A 19,440-nucleotide genomic window follows, 5' to 3' on the forward strand; every position below is an offset into this window, starting at 1 on the left:
AATCTTTAAAAAATTAACTAGACATTGTATTGTTTAGCCCTAAAGTAGAGCTTTTTGAAATGCAAATTACGAAGGTGCTAGCTGAGACAGGATTATCATTTCCATGTGGATAGAAGGCATATTCCATGGCAGACAAGAATATATAAGCTTTGCCTTGGTGAGAAAAAGTAAAGTGAGTCACAACTGGTTAAAAAAATATATAGATTTTCAGTAAGAAAGGACATGGTTTGATTTTGTAAGTAAGCAGAACAAGAAATTTGTAATATGAAAATAATACTTTTATATGAGTTCACAAACATGGGTATTGTGGATCATGTGGTATAAATATGGAGCAATGTGAGGAGCATAGACCTAAGTTCAAACCTCACAATAAAGTGAAGCTTGAAGGCTGCTCTCCTAACCCCCTAGCTTAGCAAGTGGCATCATGTAAGCATAATAAAAAGCATCTAAAGTCTAAAAACAAACAGTAAGTATAGACTGTTTATTGCAGCTGCCACAAGTTCACTGCAACTTTCTTTACACTCACAATTCACCATCAACACAGAGTCTCCTCTTTTTAAGCATTTTTAAGAGGAGAAGGAAAAAACAGTCAAATGACTAAGCTAGTTTTATTTGTGAGTTTATTCTATAATTCATGATTTGTTGCAGAGTATAAAGGTCTAAGAGTAGGTTTTCATTAAATATGCAATACAATGATGTGCGGCAGAAACACCAGAAAATGGAGTCACGTGAGGAACAGAACTGGAGAAGAGTACAGTGCAAAGACATGGCAAAAGAAGAGAAAAATAAGGGTCGTTTTCTATTTAAAGCTTTTAGCTTTCTTACCCCATGTGTTACGGTTCTTTTGAAAAAAAAAATGCAGAGTAAGTCCTTAGACAGAAACATTATAAGTTATTGTGTAAAACTCTAATTTTCACAGAGATTATATACTATGAAGAATTTGTTTTATTCCAAAATTCATTAAAGAAATCTGAGTTCAGGTGCAGTTGATGTTCATGTTATCTTTTTCTTTCAGTATGTACAAGTTTTAATGCAGGTAAGGCCTTGTTTGCTGAAACATCTACCAGGACTAGTAAAATGTGTATTCTGTACTTACCTACATCACTACAGTTCACCACACTCTGGCAAACAAATATTTTATTATTGGGATTATTGGGAATTCTGCTACAGTACACATGGCTATGGACTTGTGTTCCCAGACTTTATTCTGGCTGACCATTGTACACTCTCCCTGACTTCGAGCCAATCTAATTATATCAAAAAATGGCTTTGTTTCAAACAGGCTCCTGGCTGCCTGTCTTTAACAATTGCTGTACACAAAGGACTAGCATCCTAAATGGTTTGTGTTGATAATCTAGGCTAAATGGGAAATAAAAAACTGTGTTTAACCATGTGTGTATCTTAATTCATGTGAACCAAGCTCTGTAACACGAGAAGTCATCAGGCAACCAACTTGCTTAATCCCAGTCCTTTCATCAGTTTTTGAATTGGTAATTCACAGATATGCTGTTGTATCCTTGGTTGACGTCCTGAGTAACAGTCATTTCATTTGTGTTTTAAGGTGGCTCTGAGAGCTTAACATATTGGAATTTAAGAAAACAAAGCAATTGCAAAAGAAAAAAAAACATCTTCGCCAATTTGACAACATAGAGAAAGCATTTTTTAAGAAGCAGAAAAAAGATAAAAGACAACCAAAGACATGTTTATAATAAAAGTAATGGACAGGGCTGGGATATGCTTATTGTTGCCTTGGTGATTTAAAAAGCTACTGAAGTGATTATCTCTTACTGCTTTAGGAGTGTTAAAAAATAAGATAACAATAATGTACTCTACTTTTTTCTAAATGCTCTGCCTGTGTGGTCAAATTAGTGAAGGTGTTTCTTTTTATTTGCTTCTGTTTTGTCTATTTGAATGTGTTTTCTGGATATAGCCACCATACTTCTAGGCCGTGATTACCTCTGCAAAAAGCACTTAATTTGGCCCTACAGTTTTCCTTTGTCTGTTTGATTAATTGCATTGTATTTCACATTTAATAATCAGCTTTTTTCAAAAGGATCCTAAAGGTAAAAGACACATACAGGAGGAACTTTGAGGTGGACATAAGTAGCTGGAGATTGTACTGCAGACCCTGCAGCTGCTTTCGAGAGAACCTAAGAGTTCTAGAAAGTTCTTGGTTAAATGTCCCAATGTATTATGTGCAGAATCCCTAATTTAAAATTAATTGGCTCCATTCCATTGGGGATTTGGCTACAAGCAAATACAAATACAATTGTACAACTGTAGACAGGATTTGTAGTAGTATTTATTATTTTAGTGGTTAGAGAAGTGCATTCAGTATTTTGTATAATCTATGTCTATTTAGAGATCAGCCTACAATATGTAGGTCTAAGAGAGCAAATGCTTTAAAAATCTCCATAAACCATGTCTAATTGGCTTAAAGTGTAATGCTCTGAGCTACAAAAAGGCCAACGAAGTGGATGACAGAGCATGGACATACCAGGAAATAGGATTTTACTTGAGTAAAATCTTCAACCTTTACTGCACATGGAGGAGACTGTACCATTTGAGAAAAAAGATACAGACATGTTTTACTACTTGGCAAAAACATATTAAAATGATACAGTATTTGGAGCTGTCAGAGGTTGTGAGGAGGCAGATTTGGGTGGAGGACAATCACAAAACACAGGACTTTCACGCAAGAGACTGCTGTTTGAGCTCAATAAGAGACAACTCCTATACTTTTTAACTAACCCAAAAATCTTAATGCAGTACCTAACATTAACCCAATCTACCCCTGATTCTTTTGTGCCTAATCCTAATAGTACTACTGGGATTAAACACTTTAACGTGTGCAATTGCGCAGTGTTTACAGCCAAAAATGAGTTTCAAACTGGCACCATTTTGGCCCCATTACAAGGGGTGCAATTTTAACAGACGCCTACCTCCGTATGTGAAACATTGTTTTCATGTTTTCATACATGGGGCAGTTTTTCTGCTCTCCAGTTACAAAGGGAGATGTGTGGATGAGCGCCAGACTTGTTGACCTTTATTATATTTGGTGCTGGGATCCAGTGTCCAGTGACAGCCAATTTCTTGTAGTTGTGCATAGATTGCAGAAGTGCCTGGGGAGCTTTTAACAAGGAAGGTGGCATGATACAGTAGCATCCATCTCCTGATTGTCAAATTATACAGGTTGTTATTAATAGGCAGTCTAGAATGGTCTTAACCCTGTAGAAGAAGATGGTATGAAAATACTTAACCCAGACCACATTCTCAGGATCTAGGGTCCTGGCAACATCGTAGCTGGAGCCCAGTCTCTAGATTCTGAGTTATTTTTTCTCTCAGACTGACCATTGGACTGCGGATGAAAACCATAAGACAGGCTGACAGTGATCCCAAGCAAACTACAAAACCCTTTTCAGAATCGCTTTTTGAACTAGGGGCCACTGTCAGAGACAATGTCGAGTGACAGGCTCTGGAGTTGAAAGACATGTTAGGCGAGAAGCAAATGGCAACTCTGAGAATGAAACAAAGTGGACTGTTTGAGAGAACCTGTCTACTATGTTAAGGATAGTGGTGTGATCAGAGGACAGAGGCAGAATGGTGACAAAATCTAAAGAAATGTGGGACAGGCAGACGGTGCAGGAGGCCGCTGGGGAGTTTGTTGCTAGACTTATCGTGGACACAAATAGGAAAGGCAGAGACAAATTTTTGAAAGTCTTGTTGGAGGGCAGGCCATAAGAACAGAACAGAAAGGTGCATTTCACTCCTGTCCGTTGATACATGTAAACGTAAACGTACAATTGAATACGTCTGTACTCGTGTTTCTTTTATACTTGGCGGGACGCTCTGCTGAGGTGTGGTCTTTTGGACTGAATTTCACAAGTAGAGAGCACAAAATTTAAATAACAAGAGAAAGTATGTGAAGCCACTGGAGTTTTCTTGTTTTCTGCTTTCATTGCTCAGATGAAGATGTGAAGTATTTGATAGACACAGTGAACTACAATGTCCTGTCCTTTGTTGTTATTGAATAAACTTATAAATATTTTAAGGGATAACAGTGGCTAGAAACTGGCTACAAAGTTCACTGAAGGAGTGAAACAATCTGGCAGAGTAACAGAGCAAGAGCTGGGTAGTTATAGTTTGAGAAAAAGGCAAAATCAATCCTGCTGATAACCAAATAGCAGTGGAGGAAGTAGAGAGGCAGAAATGGAGATGATGGTTGTGACATCATTATGCAGCTATATTGTCAATACAGTGGCAACAGTGACAAATAAAAACTACTAACAAGAAAAAGTCACATTGAATATTAAAATTTAACTTAATAATCAAAAATATAAATATATCATATGCATAATAAAAACATAAACTATTAAAAGCTTAAATATGGTGAATGGCACTTATATAGCACTTTACGATGTTACTTTTCATTTACCCATTCACATGCAGATGGCAGTGGCTGCCATGCAGGGTGCTCCGGTGACCCACTGGGAGCAACTTGGGGTTCAGTGTCCTGCCCAAGAAGACTTCGACACATGGCCAGGAGGGACCAGGAATCGGATGACTGCCTCACCAACTTACCCTAAATACCTCTGTTTTATTTTTTAGTGCAGCCTTGTTCGGTAATAATACCTTTCTTTAGTGGCAATATTAGGTTTTTTTTGAGTGTAAATGTGTCCGTGTAACATGCAATTAAATTTTACACCTCTGTAGTGAAGAATGAAAAAGAAACCCAAATTCGTTCTCATAGTTCACACAGACAGACAGTCATTATCATCACAATCATGAGTTCTGTTCTAAATAACTAGTGGGGGCTGGGATCTGTTTCCTATGCTGTTGTAATTGTCAACCAGCCCTCTGCCCTTATCCTTAAATGAGTGTCTCTAGTTTAGAGAACTGTAATTATCAGGTTAAACTTAAATAAGTTTTTAAAATCTGAACAACATCAGTCTACTCGAATACTATCGGGATAAAACTGATTTTTTCAAAAACTGTTACATGGCTTGTCCTTTTTTTCTTCAGGGGGTTGTCTACAATCCTGTTGTAGACAGGTCCACGGCACTAACTACACTGTAGTCAGACAGGACAAGGACAAGGACAGCACTCAACCACTGGCTAGCTTGTGCTCACTCCTACAAAAGAAGCATGTTCAAGCAAGAAATCACATGACTCTAAACAGCTTTAAAGTCAAATAATACGCACTGTCCCTACACCTAAAGTTGGATAAAAGAAAACCAAAAAAGAGACACAACCAACAATTGTCTAGGCATTCTTGCATAAATTCCGTCTTTAACTGGATCCATACTATTTGCTGACACAGCATAAATAGTTCTTATTATACTGGGCTATGTACTTTTGAACCAAACAAAATGAGATACAAAGAGAGCCATTATTTTGATGCATTAGTTTAAAAGACAATGTGAAATCAGACTTCACTAACTACTCATCCGACCCTAGTTCGTGTCATCCACACTTCAAATCGTGTTCTTTAAGCAGTAAATTGAAATGGACAAGTCAATCTAGATAACTATATAAAACATGTGTGCAGCACAGGTATGCTTGTTAAGAACGTTAAATAGAAAGTACAGAAAACGTAAAGCTGGCAAATAACCAAATTGCTATACTACAAACTTCCTTTCTCTATGGGTATCCAAATAAAAATGGTTCCAAAGGGAAAACCGCAGAGCTCCACTGTGACAGCAACGTGTATTATCTCTGGATCTTATGGGTTATTTTAGTAGTAGTGTGTTGCGTCTAACCTCTGTGGCCCGACTCCTGGTAGCTCTCTCTGAACGCAAAAGCATGGTGCCTCCTGAGTAATCCTGTTCAGAAACACTGCAATAATATGTTTTAGCTTTGTATTATAACTTCAGTTTGGTCAGGCAGGACGACATGAACTAGCTCTGAAAGGAATGGCTAAAGGCTGGAACAAAGCAGGGAAAGCCACAGCCTCTTTCCCACTCATCAACAAGCTCACAAACATGCAGGCTTATTGTACTGTAAGTGGACCCCCCAAATAAATTCTGCTGTGTGCTAAATCAATTCCACCCACACTTCTTGCCACACAAGCAGTCCAACACTGTCTCCTCCATCAGTCAAACTGAGGGCTGACTTTTTTGGCAATCCAGTACTGTAAACCTGAAGATGGCATGATCATTAGAGTGATATTCAAAAGTATGAAACCACCTGTAAAATCTGTCACATTTTTCTGAACACTTGGAATTAATAATAGTTTTAGAATTTAGTGCTTAAAGTTTCCTGTAGAGCATTGCTTACTAAGTTGTGTTTATTGGCAATAAAACATCAAATGTAAGCTAAACTAAACTTATAAAGAACTTGTAAAGACAAACTTATTCCAAGCAAAGAAAGTATTTCTGTCAAATAATGGCTGGATTTAAGGGTTCTGTAACAGCATGTCACTGTAACAGGCTTTTAACACTGCATCACTTTTATTCAGAGCATGATAAGACAAACCGAAAGTGACAACATCAGAACATCAATAAATCAAATTCTGTTCACTGAGAAATGGAAAAGGAAAGAAGGCAATACTCCAATAGTGTGGTTAAAGGAGGGCTGTCAGGACAATCAGCTGTATCTGAAAGCTTCTAACTGAGAAATTGTGTGGAATAGCATTCAACAACCTTCATTTGACAGTACTTTTGCTGACTCGAGTTATGAATTCTATGTTTAGCAAAGTATGGATCTTTATTTTAAATATGTATTCATCATAAATTGTTGTGTTTCTAAATCCCAAACTTTCTTATTGTTTACAAAACACTAATGACAAAATATAATGGCTTAAAGCGATATAAATTCTGTCACATGAAATATGACAATAGAACTCAATGGTTATCACATGCATGACTATGTGTTTTTTGTGTTCATAAGCAGGGGGGTCAGGGAGGAAGCGGGGAATGCATACTGTCATCAGAATAAAAGAATCCAAAAGAAAGAAAGAGCTGAATCAGGTCCATTCATGTGCTTTCAGACAGATACAAAAAGTGACACTAGGACACAGGCACACGGGGACAGAGCCAGGGACTAAACACAACTAAGTAGACCAAAGGAGCTGTGGAGCTCAGTCTATACTAATTTTTTTTTTAAATGTCACAATTTAGCCGAAAATGTAGCAATAAATATTCTCTCCTACATGTGAACTTTGGATGCAAACAGTCCTACATGCTATAAATAGTGAAAAAAACAAGGCAACTACCAAGCTCCAGGCTGAGACTGGGGTTTTGTGGCAAGTGCATTTATTCAGTCAGATGATTATTAGAACTCAATTGTAGTTTTTGCCTCTGGCATACTTTTCTACAGTCAACTATTCATACTGCTTGACCTAGAATGATGGAGTTAGTGGGATGTTGATGCTAATGCAGTGCTTGAAGTAAGAGCTATACAATGTGTTGTTGTACTTCATGCTGTGAACTTGCACAATAAAGCACAACATTAACAAGACCAAACAAAATGTCCAGTTCCAGCTGAGTTAAAGTGATGGATGGGTGGAAAGAAAATCCAGGATGATTTCACTTTTTGTCACAAACATTGGTGATGAAAAGTGTGTAAAATAACCCCTGCAAATTAAATTTTTTGACATCAGCTGCCAATTTGTGGACATTATCCATTTTACATGTCAATACAGACCTTTCAGACTGATTTCACAGTACTGTCAGAACACCGCAACACAAAGTAAACCGGTAATAAAAGTTGAGGTTATAAGATTGAATATCTCTTAATATTTTCTCCTGCACTGACATAATAACCTAAATCATATAACAACAAATTCACCAAATAAAAATCAGCAAAACCTATAGACAGAGACACAAATCGAGCCTACTGGGGTGTATTAGGCCAGGGGCTACAGTTTCTACATGGCCTGGTTTCAGAGCATACTGAACAAAACTGAATCAATTCCTTCTATTTAATCTGTCAGTCTCTCTCTCCATCTCTCTATCTCACACACACGTACACACGCGTACATACACATGCACACACACACATGCACACTGACATACTCATATCATATCCAACTCAGTTTAAGTGAATATCAAGATGGAAAGTGAAATACTTTTGAGGTGACAAAGTGTAACACATTAACGTACAGGGCAGCATTTTCTCACAAAGATATAAACAGTATATGATGTATACAGAAATTAAATATTTTATAATGTTAAATAACTCTACAAGCCAGGGACAAACAAAATAAAGCACATCACACTTCAGTGGAGTGGCTAGCTTTGATAGCTATTACTTAAAGTAGCCTAATTTCTAAGTGTACTCCACCGACTCCAGACACACTGAATCAATAATTGACCTAACAGACAGATGGAAGACATTTCTGTGTGGGATATTTTGCCGTGCGGGTCAGGCTGCACAGTTGTGAAGTAGCTAAGGTCAGGTTGCCTGAAGGGTGCCCTGTCGACAGCTGCCACCTGCTGAGCACTCGCTGACCCAAATTGACAGCTCTGGTATTCTCAGGAAGACACTGTACTGCCTGTGGCAGTTAGTAAGGTTAACAAGTTCACCTAATATGCCACAGTCATACTCTACACGGCTATCTTCAACAAAGCTTTGTGTCTCTGATAGAAACTTAGAGACACAGTGAGGTCATTTCCATCAGAGAGCATCAACAGCAAGTTGTTATAGCTGTGGCACAAAAAGAATACTGAAAGACAGTAAAGATCACAGACCAAGTTCTGTCCGTAAGAGACCCACTGGCAGATCCTAGCACAAACTGTTTGTCTTACTTATTCAAGACTAGCTTTCTTTACATTTACAAAAGAAAAAACACAACCATTGACACTGGCCAAAGTTAGACACAAACATCCACTATTGTCTTATGTGCACATGAACACATACTCAAACAGACGGAGATACACCGATCTAGGCCCACAGTTAGTGGCTGAACCAGTGCAGAGAAAAGAATTAGCATTCTGTCAGGGTTTAGAGAAGACTGCACCAGCTCTTCACACAGCCAACATGCAGCAGAGCATAACAACTGGATGAAAGCCAGAAAGAAAGAGAGGATAGACAGGTAGAAGGCAGGGATGGGTAGGGGAGTGTGAGTAACTGAAGAGAGAAGTATGAAAAACAGAGTCACAGAAAGAAAACAAAGCATTTACAGCAGAGATAATAGCATTATGAAATTAAAATGATGATGAGAGCATTTGGGGTACCTTACAATTCAGTCTGGCCTTCCCGGCTTCTTTAGTTTTTCTTTCCCTTCTCTCAGCCACTTGTCTTCTACCCAACACAGATCCCATCTCCCACACACACACACACACACACACACACACACACACACACACACACACACACACTCCAGTCAGAAACACACTTCTGTAGGTCAGCTACAGCTCCAATGCCAAAACATCCGCCACATGGCTGTATCCAGTCCCCTTTTCCTCATTTCCTTCTTCTGTTGTTCTCTCTGTCACCTTCTTTCTTACTATCTTTGTCTTGTCAAAGTATGCAGACTCACATGGCCACTCACACAAGCAATCACCCAAGCACAGAGCACACACTGACTCCTGTGCATGCACAGACAGACGGAGAGATGGTAAGGGGTGATTTTGCAGGATGCTGGAGAGAACAGAGGGAGGGTGGGTGGGGAGAGAGTGAGCTAGACAAGAGAAAGGGAAAACAGAGGGAGGAGGCAAACCGTTAAGATAGAGAGGGGTAAAAACAAAAGAGAAAATGGGGTGGGAATTAGTGGTGGTGTAGAAGTGAGGGGAGATATGGATGTCCAAAGTAAGCAAGCATTTCAAAAAAAAGATGGAAAAACATATTAAACACGAACATACTGTAGAGAGATGCTGCAATTTCTAATACAGCAATGTGCTAAACCAAGTGTTACATGACAGCAGGAGCTTTATTGCTACTGGCTAATGGCTAATCTATCCCAGTGCACCTGAAAATATGGTTACTTTTAAATACATTCATCTGTACAAATACACCCAGTGACATACTTCCATACAGTGTGCACATGAGGTACATCATCACTGATCAACACAAAAACACAGACAAGGAATTTCCTTGAAATGTCCTTGAGCAAAACACTGAACCCCAACTTAGTTGCTGCCGGTGAGTGTTGTCCAGCTGCATAGCAGCTCCCCCATTGATGTGATTGTGAGTGTGAACTCCGCCAAACAACATTGGTTATCATAAAACAGCTAACAACACATCTTCCTTCCACATAAGGAAAAAGCCCTGGTAAGAAAGAACTCATACAGAATGAAAATCTGTATATACAAATCTAAATGTACAAGACTCTGATATATTTCACATGTGTGACGATTGGAAAAAAAAAACTTTACAGGTGGCCACAGCTTACACAGACAGAGCATCAATTTACAAACTGTGTCAAAACAGCATTTGTGAATGTGAATTACTACAACCACAGTAGGTATTTTACTCAAGAAAATTTGAATAGCAATGCATCACAAAGCATTTAGTCTGCTCCACAACCAGCTGAAAGCAATTCAGAAACACAGAGAGTTAGCAATATTTAATAAACAGCCTAGACACACAACAACAATGTAAACAGCCTGACCTTAAAATCCGTCTTAATTCCAACGCTCTTACCAGGAACCGCAGCAAACAGGTAATTCTGCAGTGATTGCCGATGATCACTGGGACCCCCTTGACAATGAGATGGCGTTTGTGTAGCGTTTATTCTGATATAGATTATACTGATACAGATTGCTAATACTGATATACTATGATATAGATTACTGATATAGAGTACTTCTCAATCACTTGGAAACTTGTCTATTTAATATATCAAATTAGGAATAGCAAAAACAATTATCAGCAGATTCCACTTCACATCTGGAAATACAGCTTTATAAAACCAGTTACAGGGTACTAAATATCTCTTCGGTTTAGAGGATTATACACATAAGAAGAAGTATTTGAGCATTTGAGGGATTCCCCAATGGAAATATCCTCTCATCCTGTGCCATGCAATTGTGAATGATTGTGCCTGCATATGTTTTATGCAAAAATCCCCCACCAAATTTCATAATGGCTGCGGCTTCAACAACACTGCACTGGTAGGAGGGTTTAGGCACTAAACAAATACTCTGTGGGGTCTGGCATCTCAGAATAATATCATACCTACAGTCTCTGGACAGTTTCACTGTAGATTAAAAATAATACAGGAACTCTCATTCATGAGCAAATAAGCCACTAACAACAATTCAAAGCCACAGTGTAGGAGGAATAGCATTGTGTTTTAAGGGGAAGCCTTTTGTAAATTTGGATTTCATACACATCTATACAAAAGAAAATGTGGCAGAATAATATGAGCACTAGTTTTTCCTGGTGAATACTGGAAAAACCCAATATCTGTAAGGACAAGCACATTTTAATTTTCACATTGTATGTGAAATCCTATCTGGTTTTTGATATAAGTAGAGGTAAACAACCCTTTGCCTAGTAGGTCATTAGGGGCATCTGTGACCACATTACCAAATAGTGTGTTATTAAATACCACCACCTGCTCCCTTTATTTCATTCATTCATAATTATATTTAATGTCCACCAATCTTTCTAGCTTTCAGATAAACCTTACTGGGAGAGATCTGTTCTCCAGCCTGCATGGGTTTGGCTTGTGAAAGGGAAACCGGAGCACCCAAAAGTAAGGGGATAACATTAAGACCTTTATTCAAATTTTGATAGAGATCCTCCTACTTACTAAAATGCCACAGTAGAAAACGGAGAAATTAAATAAAATGATGATGGATACATATATCGAATGTTTCCACTTTATGTAGTATGCAGATGTAAAAAAATATAACATATAAGACATGATTTTAGAATTACAAAATACTGTAAGCATCTAGCTTGTATGTAGTGTTAGTATGTTGCCATTGATATACTTTAAATGTATTTAATTCTCTAATACACTGAAAGTTTGCACTATGGTAAAACTAACCCTAAACTTAAATATTGCTTTAATTTAATCTGAATAAAGGATTGCTGATAAAAAAAAAAAAGCGATCCTTACCATTAGACAGTTTCTACCACTGAAAGCATTTTGACGGCCTGCCTCCTCCACTAAGACACCCAAACACGTGGCCCTCTGTTTCTGTAAAGCACTGTGTACTACAGAAATTTACCATATGGCATGTTGTTAATGGGGACAGTTTTAAGTTAAGGATGTCTCGTTGGGTCAAGGAGTACTCATACGGCTTTGACAAAATGTATATGCCACTTTAAAATCATTTAACAAAGCATTATCTGTTTATTATTAAGCATTATCTGTTCAGCAGACATGTTCGTGTAGTTCTAACAAACTGCTAGGTCTACTGTGGTCATGGAATCAAATAATTTAACAGTATGACTTGCATTCCTACCTTATTACTTTCTGAAAAGAACAGTTACTGCCATTGCTTAATATAGCTGGAGGGTTGTTTCATAATTGCAAGTGTACCTTTCCAATCATTCACATTAATCTTACGGCCTGAGTATATCCACTGAGTACCATTAGTATACTTTGCTATAGCAGCCAAGAACATTAGCAAACAGCAGCAATAGACTTGTTAGAATAAGACAACATTTGAGAGCATGACAGCACAGTATAGAGCTGATTATAAAAGTAAATAAGCAATAAACTGTTCTCACTAGCATTGCCACAAGAGACTACAAGAGAAGCAGGCCTAGAGTGCTGCTCTTTGTCCTATTCGGCCTGTCAGTATCTGCATTTGTGACCACCTCCTTGCTCTTGACCACTATTTGCCAACCATGGCACTTTGGTCTGTTTGCCAGTTGGACTTTGTTTTTTGGTTGCCTAAAAGTAAGGAAGCAAGAACAGTGATACCTGATTATTTTGGTAGTAGAAAGATATGAAACATAAAGCTCATTAACAGATATGATGGTGAAAAAAGTGAAGGCAAAATGTCTTTAATCTCCCCTCCATTATTGCAAATATGCTTTTGTGGCACAAAACAGACTTGGTTAATATCTGTGTCACATCTACCATGCTGCCTTGTATTGATGTGTTAGTTGAGATTGAGTCAGCTCTGTGAGCTGGCTTATTTATGTAAACGATAGAAGCTGACACCGTCTGAGAGCCGTTTTCACTCTTTTAGCCACACTGCTCTGCCACAAGGCACTCTGTGCCCTGACGGAATTTTGTATTGATTTCCATACTGTGCCACCATTCGGGTGTGATAACAGACAAGAGTCACATCATATGGTTAAAAAGGGAAACAGAGGAAAAATCTGATTTGTGTTACAGAGAGTTTTTTATTTGTTATATTTATATTTTATATTTTATATGGACATCACAGAATAGAAACGCAAATTCACAACATGCAGTATAAGTGAAATGTTTGTGTATTATGGATGGTTTTATTTTGTTTTAAAATAACGTTTTCCCTAAAATTATAAGGTCTAATAAAATATATATTAAATAATATCAGTGATACACATGCACATCTACCTGTTATACTTTATATCATTAATAAATTTGTCTAAATTATAAAAGCCATTAGTTGTACTCAAGAAAGAGCTGTTTGGAGGCTGAAAAAGTCGACTCTTATTGCAGAGCTGAGCCGAATGTTCGGGCTTACTACAAGGAAACAGAATTCCCATCACTACTTGTGTAAGAGCACACACTGTCCTTATGCAAGACTTTTAGGGTTCAGCATGGCATCAAGAGAGTACTTAAATTACACATGACTGAAACAACACAAAGCAGAACTTTTACTGAGAACCTCATATCAAGCCCAGTATCTCCCTAAGATTAGAGGATAAAACTCAACCAAGCCTCCCTCGTGCATATATTTGTCCACTATTACAAATGAGCAATGAGCAAATACTCTTAGTCATGTGAAATTACTTAGTCAAGGCAACTGGAAAACATTAAAACGTGTTGCATTTCATAAGTACTGTAACTGTGCATGTATAAACACTTCAATTTGTATTTTACACTGAGTATATAGACAGATAATTGTAATGCTTTAAATAAATTAGTTAGAGGGTCACCAAAGGGCCTAAGGAGGATTAAAAATTAAGTCATTTATTGTGGCTTTCACTGTAAACAGATGTCAACACATCTGTATGCCTCCATATTGGGACAAGTGGTCTGGAGAGACAAAGCACAGGGCAGAGGGACAATAGTCTCCACCATAACATCAGCACTGATATTCATAAGAGAAGATGTCTGTAAAAAACTGTGTAATGAGAATGGATCACATTCCTGCTGAAAGATACATTGGAAAGCTGGAACATGTGGTGATGGTTTGGTTAGAGGGCGCAGGTGGTTTTACCTTGGTGTGGAGCTTAGACAGCTGCTTCTCATCCAGGTGACTCTGTGTGTAGACACGTCTTTTATAGCGGAACTGAAACATAAGAAAAAAAAAAGCTAGGCTATTTATCTGTTTGGCTTTCATTTACTTATGTTAGTGTATCAGTCTTGAACTTTTTGTTGTCCTTGATATTTCTGAGATATGGGACACGAATCCTTTCTGTCGTTATGTAAACTGAAGTAAACACAAAATATGATGGTGCATTTTCAGTCATGCCAAGTATATCTGTCACACATGCCAGCTTATGATTTGTAATTGAATCTTGGCTTGTCCTGTGGAAAAAGGAGAGAGTGAAATAAGGAATTTTTACTAATTAAACAACCATGCAAAGACATTTGTAAACAGATTATCTCTATTCTGTTTACAATACTGTATACAAATTTTGTCATTTCCCACGCCGCTGTTTGTTTTGTTTTGCACTTATTACTGTATATCTTGCTTACTTTCTTGCTACTGTTCCTTGAATCTTTAGTATGAATTTTAAATTGCGAAACAATCAAATATATACACATGAGCAAAACTGAATACAGGTTGACAAAAAGGAGTCAATTAATTTAGAAAAGGGAAATTGTTTTCTCCAACTCAACATTTCAATTTAATTTTATTAATACTTAATGTTAATGAAAAAATAGTTAAAAAAAGACTGAACCAGAAAGTGGTTAGCTTATTCAAAGCCTACACCAACAACGACAACAACATACTGTAGCATAGTGTACAAGAAGTAATTTAAAAATAAAAATAAGCTAGAAAAAAAACACATCTTTTTATTTATTTATTTTTTTACCAAAGTTGTGCATAGGACGGCATTGTACTGGGTTATAGTTTACAATGCTGCAGGGTTTTACCTGTGTAGAGAACTGCGAGGCGAGAGCCTCTAGTTCAGAGAAAACACACCATTATTTAATTAACATCTACTCATCCAAGTGTCTGCTAGTCCTTCTGATGGGTGGGCAAATGTTAAAATAGTTCCCTTGTCACAGCTCAACTTTTTTGACAGCTTTCACAAACATCAGTGTATTTGACATTAGACGCTTCTGCTTCTCCTGTTAGCAAAGCTCAACAGAACTAAAACATAGGAAAACAGCAGCTTCCTATTTTTATCTCGTAATGGCTTTGGCAAGTAATATCCACGGTTCCAATCAGCTTTTGCTAACTCATTAATTCACTGAATTAAACTGATGCAAGACCAAAATAAAACTTGCTGTGGTGGGTGTGGGTGGCCTCAAAGGGAAACAGACTTAAATACAACTTTGTCTGTATGAAGGAAAACGCATCACTCTGTAACATTTATGTAAAGTCAGTGTCTTTTTTTAAGTTTCAACTAGAGCAGATGTTGGTGAAGGTTCTTAGTCATCCAGATGTGGTTATCTGGACTTAAATCTAAATAACTAGAAAAAAGTGTGATAGCGAGTGATGAAAAAACCATCAGCTGATCTCACAGTTCAGTTTCTATCAGTTTCTCTAGCTTCCCATTTGTAATAGTATTTCAACAAATTAATCAGATCAATTTTTTTTGTTCTTTATTCAAGATATCATAAAATATTATTATCCAGATAACATAACATTTCCTCCATAAATGGTTGCTTCTCTTACTTTCATATATTTCATATTTTATTTTGAAGTAAATGACTTCCAAAACATGAACACGCTCCACACGTTCACTATGTCCTGAAGCCTAGTAGGACAACCTAGGACAAATTAGCAGTCTATCACAGGACAAAACAGAAACAGACAAACACCATACTGTAGAGGGATAATTTTAGACTGCGGCAGGAAACAGGAGTACCTGGAGGAAACCTACATAACCACAGGGAGATGCAAACTCCACACAGAAAAGCCAGAGCCAAACAGTAGTTTCAATCCTTCACCTTGCTGCCCTAGTGGAAAATCCATTTATCCATCCATCCATCCATCCATCCTCTATCTTCTGCTTATCCAGAGTTGGGTCAAGGTGGCAGTAGGTTTATTAAGGCTTTCCAGACGTCCTCCTCCCTAGCAACGATTTTCAGCTCCTCTCACTCCCCAAACTGAACAATCTACTCCCCCCAGCTGTGCCTAAAAATCCGGTCGATGAAAATAACATAAAGCATCGGTAACAAAGAGCAACCCTGATGGGGTTCAGGAACAACTGGGAAAATGTTTGACTTCTCGCAAAGAATACAGACACAGCTCTGGATCCAGTTATACAAGGACTGCATGGCCCCCAGCACCCTGTCCACTAGTCTTGCAAGAGTTGGCCAGGGCAGAGTCCTTACTGTTCCTCCTGGATCTGAGATTCAAAGCCTCCTTTCCAGCAGCCTGGCACAGGCTTTTCCAGGGAGGCTGGACAGTTAGATACACTGATAATTGGAATATATTCTCTGTGCACTTCTCTTAAAAATGTGGACCACCACCCTAGTTTGCCAGTTCACAGACACTGTACCCATCCTTCATGCAACAAAGCCAGCTAATGTCCAAAGTCTTCAGCATCTTTGGGCAAATCTCTTCTACACCTGGTGACTGCCGCCAAGATGCTCTTCAGACTCTGCCTCCTCCTCTGGGGCCCTCTTGGTTCCTTGAAGTGGTCTTTCCACCATCCAACAATATCCTCTGTTTGGGTTAGCAGTTCTCTTTTCCCACTGAGTACAGCCTTGGCCAGGACCTGCTTTCCATTTCTGAGGAATCCAATGGTTTGCCAGAACTTTCTTTAAGCTAATTGAAAGTCCTTCTCTGTAGCCTCTCCAAACTCTTCCCACAACCGCAACTAGACAAGAAGAAGCCCTGCTGTGCTGCTGGTACCTGTCTCCTACTATGGAAGATCCATGCCCAAAAACCTGTTTTTTCCGCCTGAGGCCCTCTTTTGTGCCAGTGTCCACTAGTTAGTCTATGGGTTGCTGCTAGGACAGAAACCAACCTTTCTGACCACAACACAGAGAGGTTGCATCCACAATGGAGACCCTAAACATGGTATACTCAGATTCCATGTCCCCAGCCTCCCCTAGAATGCTGGATAAATTCTTCAAGAGGTGGGAGTAAAAGATCCATTGGACAGTGGGCTCGACCAGGCATTCTAGCACCCCCTCATTAGACGTTTCAGTTTACAAGTACTTTCCGGAATTGTCCCCTGCCAACTAATCCAACTCACCAGCAGGTGGTGGTCAGTTCATAGCTCTGCGCCTCTCTTCACCCGAGAGCCCAAGACAAACAGTGTCACATCTGATGATAAGACCACAAAGTTAATCATTGACCTGAGGCCTAAGATGGTACCAGGTCACAGAGAAGACAAGAAGTCACAGAGTGGGTAATGTTTAGAGGTCATCTTAAGGTAAACTTCCAACCCAGTCTGAGGTCCTGAGGGCTGTGGAACAGGTTTTTATTCAGGACATCTCTGTACATTACTCTGTTTACTTTTTCTTCAACCCTGACCAATCTCCCAGTCCTGTCTGTGACTGCCCACAGCATGATGCTGCGACCACCATACTTCACGCTTGTGCGGCAGGTGATGAGCTTCCTCCAGACATAACATTTAGATTTGAGGCCAAACAGTGTAATCTTGGTTTCATCAGACAAGACAATTTTGTTCCTTCAAATGCTTTTTTGCAAACTCAACGTATGCTTTTATGTTGTTTGGACACAGGATCTTCGGAGCTCATTCAGAGTGACCACTGGGTTCTTGATCACCTCTCTAAGGCCCTTCTCCCCTGATTACTCAGTTTGCCCGGGCAACAAGCACTTGGAAGACTCCTGGTTTTGCCAAACTTCCCTCATTTAAGAATTATGGAGGCCACTGTGTTAATGACAAAAAATTAATTTAAACAACATGTACCAGGGTGGACTCAAAACAAAATTTTAAAAAATAAAGCGCGTCTGAAAACTTTATAATTTACTCTATATTATCTATGATAATAACTTAATGCTTCTTTTAATTTTGTGCGAGCATGTGATTATTGGGGGAGAATAGAGAATAGAGAGAATAGTCATATGGTTAGATAATTAACAAAACTGCAGACAAAGTAGGCTTACTGAAGAGGTCACAGACAAGACAAGAAGTCACAAAGTGGGTAATGTTCAGAGGTCATCTTAAGGTCATCTTAGGCATATGTTATAAAGCCCAAAAGAATGTAGTAGTGGTTTCTGCGGTCACAAGATATACAGGAATGTACAATAAAAGGATTTTATTGCTTCACAAATTGCATGACCAGACAAAATGGGACAAGAATGATGACTGTCAACTGTGTGCACCTGGTTTCTTCATGTTTTATGAGGTGGTTCCCTTGTTAAGTCTGAGTATAAATAGAAGAACTTTGAGAGATACAAGTCAGAAGACAATTACATGCTCTAGTGTTCTTCTCTGTGCTGGCATGTTAATTAAAATTTAGATGGCTCATCATGCTGAGTCCTCCAATTCTTCAAAGATCTAGTAACACTCAAATAAGGAAGAGTGAAAATTGGTACATTTAGTGTCTGAAGTGGAATGGACATTCTGCTGATCATTGCCTGTGTCAAGACTGAGGGTTACTGCCGGTACAAGGAGTGTTCTGCTACGACAAACAGAGGACTGGATCCCACCTGAGGGCAGGGACAGGTGCCAGACAGGAGTTGCTCTATTCAAGCAATTAGTGAGTACATTTCTTTTAGTAGTACTAGTTTACTGAGGCTGCGCAAAGTCTGTATGGTAAACAACATGCTCAAACATTAACTATGTCCTATAACCTATAGGACAGACTATTGTGTGAGATCATTGACAGTCACTGCAGTGTGTGGTTTTAGGCAAAGCCTACAGGGTTACGGTAGACAAGTCGTACATTTTGGTCAATTAGGCTATTTTTTGATTAATCAATGAATCTATAGATTATTTTCCCATTAAGCTCTTTTTTATTTTTCAAATAATACAGCAATTAATTTACTAGAACACAAATTTCAATGTATCAATCATTTATATTTCAATATTATTTCAGTATTATTCAACCATCTCCTCTTTAAACAAACAAATATGACAAAGTATGGACTGCAGGGCATTATTACCCAAACAAAAATCTGTAATATACAGTCTCTCCACAATACAATTAAAGCAAAGCCTTGTTCCGTTCAGGTCAAAGGAATGTGGTGCAATCTAGATTTAGCAATTGAACTGCAAAATAAATAA

General features: G+C 38.4%; 1 protein-coding gene across 6 annotated transcripts in view; it reads right to left on the reverse strand.

Moving 5' to 3' along the window:
- Positions 1 to 19,440, reverse strand: part of shank3a (SH3 and multiple ankyrin repeat domains 3a) — a 209,372-nt gene that overhangs the window by 93,893 nt on the left and 96,039 nt on the right. For 5 of the 6 annotated variants that reach the window (XM_067500254.1, XM_067500259.1, XM_067500257.1 and 2 more), the window contains one exon: positions 14,277 to 14,348. In XM_067500254.1, coding sequence (XP_067356355.1) covers positions 14,277 to 14,348 — 72 coding nt within the window. Of the gene's footprint in view, positions 1 to 9,181; positions 9,525 to 14,276; positions 14,349 to 19,440 lie in introns of those variants that run through there. The other variant, XM_067500261.1, reaches the window with a different exon arrangement.

The sequence above is a fragment of the Channa argus genome, chromosome 4 (assembly GCF_033026475.1).
Source record: "Channa argus isolate prfri chromosome 4, Channa argus male v1.0, whole genome shotgun sequence".
NCBI lineage: Eukaryota > Metazoa > Chordata > Actinopteri > Anabantiformes > Channidae > Channa > Channa argus.